This window comes from Condylura cristata, unplaced genomic scaffold (genome assembly GCF_000260355.1).
Source record: "Condylura cristata isolate star-nosed mole 26May11 unplaced genomic scaffold, ConCri1.0 scaffold00033, whole genome shotgun sequence".
NCBI lineage: Eukaryota > Metazoa > Chordata > Mammalia > Eulipotyphla > Talpidae > Condylura > Condylura cristata.
In genome coordinates, this window is record NW_004567134.1 from 11,490,297 (window position 1) to 11,497,531 (window position 7,235).

Here is a 7,235-nt window from a genome sequence, read left to right on the forward strand (position 1 = left end):
TGGTCCAGTTCCCCTGTGGGCACAACCAAGTGAAATGCTTGCGGCCGCACGAAAATGACTAAGGCAGAGGGCTTGGGTACTGGGCTCGGGAGAGTTTTTTCTTTTGTAAAACATTCCCCCATTTTTTAAAAAAAAGATCTATTTATTTATGCTTACAGAACTGGGGTACAGGCCAGAGGAGCAGGGGCGGTGAGAGGAGTCACCAGAGACAGAGTGGGGAGCAGAACAGGCAGATGGAGTGAAATACACTGCTGAGGGGAGCAGTGGATGGGTCAGGAGGGGTCTACTGCACCATGGGGGTCAGCTCCCTGGCCAGGGATTGAACTCGTGCTGCAGCAGCTTCAGAGAGCTTCCTAATGCAGTGCTTTAACCCACTGCGCCACCAGAGAGACATTCCTTCATTTTTTATGGTGTCCTTCAAATTACCACTTGGTAAGTGAGTGACCTTAGCCCATTCATGCTCACGAAGGCTTAGTCTCGTCCCCTATGACGAAGGCCGGTGAGTCCTCTTGAGTTTGTTGGGAGGATGAAAGGAGGTAAAACAAAGCCCCCCACCCCTACAAAGACCAAGCAGTAACAATAACCACAGAAAGCAGGAAAACAGCTTACCCCACGATGTGCCCCGGGGTGACGGCACCACAAAATCCAGCACCATAACTTTCTTGCCTAAGGTGGCAGCTTCCTAGGAAAAATAAAAATCCAAACTACATATAAAGAGTTTGTCCTTTTCCTAACACTCCCCCTGTTTCCTCTCCCCTACATGAAAAGACTGTGTAGGTATCATAACATGCTTTATTAAACCAGCTGTTACAATAAAACCACAGACTATAACATCAAAATTGGTTTTTTAAAGTAGCAGAGGAAGCTTACGGCAATTACTAGGAAAACTATCTTCGAGTTTCATTTTTTTCATACCTGAGCACACGCAAGGCCACCAGAACCGCCCCCAAGGACAATGAGGTCATAGTCATACGCTACACCTTGCTGAAGGAGCTGCTGTAATAAACCACTCTCGTGTGCCTGCAGAGGAAAAGGAGGGAAAAATACAGTGTGACTGGGTTGAAACTATGTATTTGCACCCTACATTTAACCAGCAAGGGTTTTTTCTCTAAAAATCTTAGAAGCCATTCACCTATACTGCATCTAAGTCAGAACAGTAAATTGAATGGTCTCAAAAAGGGTCCCACTAGTTAGAACATCCGCCCAAGTCTCTAGACTGTTGTTCATTGTCAGACCTGGAGGTCAGGACTCTTTCTTCTTGGCTTCAGAGCCATGTTATTTCAGAGCCAGGCCATTTCCCTTGGTTTAATCATCGAAATGCTACAACCAAGTATAATAAAAATTGTCAACCAGCATTTTCCAAGCTCTTCCATATTTTGTTTGCCTGTGCTAGGCTTCGTTCTGAAAACAAGGCAGCAGCCGTAGGAATAAGTGTTTCTAACGGTGCCAGGGTTTCTCAGAGGTGACCTGGTTTTCCCAGCCACCGGTGACTTCCTCTACAACACACTTTGCTTTTTCTTTCTGCAGTGGTCAGGGCCTGTTTCTGCCTGTCGTCTCTGGGTCACTGGACAGTCTGGTGACCAGAAGTGGCGTAGACGGGGTGAGAGATGCAGTGTGATCCAGCAAGTTTTCTCGCTGTAGCGTCAGGCCCTCGGCCCCATTGCATTGGCTTTAGAAGTGCCATGCTCATGCCGAGAAGCACCAAGGTGCCGTGGACCCCAGGGACTCTGCAGCCGTGGGTGGCCCCTGAGGAGGTGCGTGCAGAGGCTCCGGCACGTCTGCTGAGGTCTTCTGTGGCCTCTTTGCTTGTAGATGTCCACAGGGACCTCCAGATGCCCACAGGGACCCCCATCTCCCAAGCTTCAAGGTAAGCCCCTTTGAATTTTGGAATCAAAGTACTATCTCAGCCTCTCCAGAGTCATCCTCTGACATCATTTTCCAGGTCAGGAAGGACACTTGTGAAATGGGTTACTTCTAGGACTAACAAGGCAGACTTTTGCTAGATAGCAACATTGACAACAGATTCACAAACAATGCAGACAGTTTATTTTCCCAACAATAATATAATTCCTGACTGAAATCTCAAGCAGAAGTCTTCAATCAATCACTGATTACTACCACTTGCATGCAGATATAAAGGACACAGTAAGAGCAGAATTTTAATAAAAGTTGTTTTAAAACAACAGTCTTATTTAATATCAATTTTTTCTCTCTCTCAATACTTAACTGAATGATTCCTGCTCACTTTGCATTCTAGGAATGAAAAAACAAAGGCCAGGGGCCCAGAGTTAGCAGCCTTGCAGGGCTTCTTACACGTGACAAGAATGTTCACTTCCACATCATTTACTCAGATTTTAAAGATAGAATAGCTGTTTTTCTCACCTCATCAGGAAGAAAAAAAACCCATGAGGTACCCAGGGTTGCCCACCTGTTTGTCTTGGCAACCTCACTCAAAACCTCCCTTTTAGCTTCTGAAGTTTGAGCTGGTCGAAAAGCTAATTTCTCTTAAATTAACCAAGTCATCTGATGACCACGCTGCAAGTTTTTCCACTTTACAACTTCCAAACAAGAAACAAACAGATCATTTTCTTAATTTAAATATTGCAAAAAAACAAAAGATGAAGCGGCATTCCAGAATGTAGCACTATCATTACCTGGAAAGTTCGGTCACATCCGCCCACATGCACTTTGTTCACAAAAACACTGGGCACAGTTTTCTGATTAGTGATCTCTGAAAGCACTTCTTGAATATTGGCCCCATCATCTAAAGGATAAAAACGTCAATATTTAAAATCACTGAAAGGCTTCCACACCTTGATGAGTGGTGTTAAGAGTTACGACACCCCAGTTCACACACGCACACCCATGTAAGTCGGTGTTAGATAACTTTATGAAGGATGACTCAAGGCGGAAACACCCACACTTTCAAAGGGGAACTTAAGGACTAATGACCAAGCCACAGCTGCCTTTAAAAAAAAAAAAACAACAAAACTTTAAGTTAGATTTGACAGATAATTCAATGATATGCCAAGACAAATAGATAAGAGTTGTCTTTTCCGAACAACTATCAAGATAAAAATCTACTTTCACAGTAAATGACTTTAGAAACACTTCCCACAATTACATTTTAAAAACATTTATGCTCATAGTCCAAAATGTATCCTCCATCCCTAAAAATAAAACTGAGCCACGACTACTTATCTGGTATTCTCTTTAGAAAAGTCTCGAAGATTCAAGAATGGTTCATTTATTAAGGTGACTGGGCTAGAAGGAGCTAGCAAAGACCTGTGAAGGCAGAGAGCAAACTTCTCTGTTCACCAGCATCTCCCCCCTGCAAACCACACACATGTATAAGCAGGTGCATGGGGTCCTGGTGACATGCACCCAAACACCTCAAGCTACAAAATGAACATGTTTCCCTTTGTGGGTAAAACAATCAGGAAATATCAGTGTGTTTTTCTCATTTATTACAGCATCATCTATGTTGTTAGAAAGTTGGCAGAGATACTGAAATATCTAACACCCTTCAAAGCTAATAGCTTGTACACCTTCTTCCTGCTCCCTCCCTCAAATACAAAAACATACAAATAAAAAAATTGACCCTAAATTGACATGGAGAGGTTCATTTTCTGCATGGCTGAATGTAGACAGAAAAGGCCTGTCTAATCCAAAGAGACAAAGTCGAGTGAATAGAGCAAAGCAAGTAGAAAGAAGTCGATCCAGTCGACATTTAATAAAACAGCAGTATCTGCTAATCATTCTACTTACCAACTTGGTCAAGTTCCAAGACATTATATTCAACTCCCAAAGAAGTAAAAAGTTCTTTAACCTGTAACCAAAAAATCACCAAAGTTTTAGTCTCACAAAGACTCGATGGTATTTAAAAATGTAGGCAAGTAAAAAAGGGGTGTCCACGTAAAACGGGGTGCCTGAGTAGATGTTGGTCGGGAGCATGCTTGCTCACTCCCCTTGCCTCCAAACATCCTCCCAGAAGGACCTCAGTTTCTCTCCCTTCTTTCCCACCTGAATCAGCGACTTTTACCCAAATTCCCTTTCTGATCTAAAACCAGGCAGGTTATATATTTCCCCTCCAGTCTGTCCGCAGGCACCTCACACGCATTCATCCCTTCCCAGATAACTGTTTCTCTTTCTGTGTCTCCCTTCAATAGTCAGTAACTCACTCAACAAATACTATCTATCCTGGGGGTCATCTCACACGGGGCACTGAAGCGAGAACAGTGAACAAGGCACAGCCCCAGCACTGCACGGGGAAACAGACAGGCGCTGGCGGTTTCGTTCTGCACCGCTCAGCAGTGGCCTGAGTGGGAACCCTCAGGAACCCCCAGTACCCCACTACACAAACAGGAGCGTGGGGACCCACAGCACAGGCATCACGTAGGAGCCGCGAGACACTGGATCAGACCCTGGATCAGATTTTGCATTTGAACTTTGCAAAAGATTGATCATGAGTCATTTTAATACCAACCTCTCTTGCAACATCTTCCTACCCACCCCATCTCATCCTAATTCCCCACCCAGCCAATTACTAAGTCTTAACAATTCTCTGTGCTGAGCTACTTCATCCTCTAGTTCCCCATCGTTGCTATCTTAATTTGTTACTATCTTAACTTGAGCCACACACAACTATGACTGGAATTTCTCAGTAACATCCTAAGAGTTTTATTGCCTCTCCTTTGTCCCCTCCAGCTCTCTAAATGACAGCCAAGGTGGTCATTTGAAAGCCCTCCTTTCACCACTACTGTAAACCCTTCAGTGTCCTCAGCAATCAAGGTAAAGCTCACAGGCCCTCTTCCAGGATGGAAGCATGCGAAACTCAGAAGACCTGCTCCCTGAAGAAAGAGCCACTGAGGAAAATCATTTTTAAAAAGCAACCATTTAAGTCGGTAGGGATACTTGGCATGTGAAGCAGCATTTATTCAAGAAACCTACTAGCTGTCAGTAAGAGCACAGAAAGTCATGACCTGCGCTCTCCCCTGCCCTAGATAAGCTGGATGGGAGCTCAATCGAAGGGCGCAGCCAGCCAGACTCCCGCGCCCTGAAATCGCAGCCACCAAAGGAGCAGGCCGCCAGCATGTCTCAGCCTCTCTCGGCTACACTCCTGCGGCATGTGGCTGAAAACACAGGGGCTCGGCTCCCTTCCTCTACCCTGCCCCCCACTCACAGATCAAAGGCTCTACCCCCCCACCCCCAGGTCAAAAATAATGGGACCTTAATCACTAGTGTCCCAGCCCATTTGTACGGCAAGGTTCCAGCCAGGCTGGGAGAGGCAAGCCAAGAAGACCAGAAGATGCTAGACCCACCCAGAGCCACCCACTTCATAAGGCAGGGTTTCGCCCCAGAAGGCCTGGGTGACGCTCCTCACTCCCAGCTCTGAACAAGGTCTCAGAGATTTTGCTCAGGGCAAGGAGTAAGTCATAAGCTCAGAGAGCTCCAAAACACTACTTAAAGAAAATGACTATATTTGAAATAGACCTGGGAACGTTCAAGCCCAAAGGTGGTCTTGAGGAGGGTGGGGAGAGGGGAATTGAGGAAGGTGGTCAGAGGCACAAACTTCCAGTGACATGATAAATGAGCATGGGGATGTAATCAAGATATGATGAGTGCATTGGCATTGCACATACCACACGGGAAAGGTTTCAAGGGCGTAAATCTTGGGTGTGCTCAAGGACAGGAGAAAAATGCTTTAAATTTTCTTTTTGTTATTTCTGTGTAAGGTGATACATGTTAACTAAACCCACTGTGGCAATCATTTCACAATATATGTAAGTCAACCATCATTCTGTACACCTTCGATTTATACAGTGATTATATCAATGATTTCTCAATAAAACTGGAAAAAAAATAATAGTGTTCTTGAAAACAATGGAAGCTGCAGTGACAAGGATTAAGAAGAGGCTGGTAGCTCCCCACCAGGTCATCAGTTAAACTGCAGCCCGAGCTACTTCACCAGACAACCACGGAAGGAGCCAAGAAGGCCCTCTAAGGTCAGAACAAACCTCAAACTTGCTTCTGAACTGTCCCTGCAGAGAAACCCAGATTTAGTTGGATCAGTGTGTGGAACAATTTACACCCCAGGGCACCATGAAAAACAAGAACAACTAGCCTGCATTAATGGAGCTAATATCTGGGTATAATACCAACAAAGACACAAAACGTAACAAAGACAAAGGGAGCCCTGCTAAAATCCCTACAGTCCCAGGGAGACCGGGAGCACCTGAGGCTGCACCCTCTGAAAAGTGACATCAGAGGCTTCATCTCGGGTGAAAACAAGCCAAAAACAATCTGGACAACTAACTATTAAGAAATAAACAAGCGAACATAGGTAAGTTACAGAGGAGGGAAGGTTTAGTAGCTAATTTGCTGCAAAATGCTACATAAAATGTCCAGAGTTCAACAAGAAATTACTAATTTATAGAGAAAAGGGAAAGCATGATTCATACACACAAGAAAAAAGCAAGAGGCAAAAAGAAACCACCTCTGAGAGGACCCAGAGAGCATACTGGACACCCAAAGTAGCCACTGTAAGTATGTTCAAAGAATTAAAGGAAACTAAACTTCTGGAAATTAAGGCAAGGATGAGGATAAATCTTATCTAACCGAAAATAGTAGGAAAGAGAAACTATAAAAAGGAACCAACTGGAATTATGGACTGAGAAGTACAATGACTGAATGAAAAGTCCACTGAGTACTCAACAGAGTTGAGTTGGCAGAAGAAAGAACTTGCAAACCTCAAGACAGATCAGTAAAGGATTCTGCTGTCTGTAGCCATGGGGGAGAAGAGACTCAAGAAAAATGTGAGAAATGTGGGCGCCAGCAGGATACTGCCATAGCATAGTATGACCACCACAGGAGGAGAAAGAAGGGAGAAGAAATGTGCCAAAATGTACCAAATTTGATTAAAAAAAAAACAAGTTTTTTTTTGAAGATTTTCAATTATTTCAAAGTAAGATAACAAAATAGAAGTTCTAGAAATTGGCCAAAGATCTGCAGCTACCAAGCGATGCTCTGTCAAGAAAATGCCAGATCTAAGTGGAGGGGCTACTTGGTGACATTTTTCATTTCTTCTGTCCCATCCACTCTCCGGGGCTGCACAGCATAGACAGAGGGAAGCGGCCGCCCGCTCCCAGACCCTTCCACACACAGGGAGAGCAGACTGCTCGCGGCGCTCGGATCCGTCTGAGTGCAGCACAGTTCAGATTCCTTCACTCTTCTTC

The 7,235-nt window shown here is 44.6% G+C and overlaps 1 protein-coding gene across 1 annotated transcript in view; it reads right to left on the reverse strand.

The window, feature by feature from the left end:
- The window catches only part of TXNRD3 (thioredoxin reductase 3), an 18,984-nt gene extending 15,158 nt beyond the window's left edge, over nt 1-3,826 (reverse strand). Inside the window, exons 1-4 of the mRNA XM_012732213.1 lie at nt 3,769-3,826; nt 2,655-2,764; nt 916-1,020; nt 610-682 (exon numbers count right to left, since the gene is read on the reverse strand). Of these exons, the coding sequence (XP_012587667.1) occupies nt 610-655 (46 nt within the window). The 5' untranslated portion in view covers nt 656-682; nt 916-1,020; nt 2,655-2,764; nt 3,769-3,826. The remainder of the gene's footprint in view (nt 1-609; nt 683-915; nt 1,021-2,654; nt 2,765-3,768) is intronic.
- Between the last annotated feature and the right edge of the window lie 3,409 nt (nt 3,827-7,235).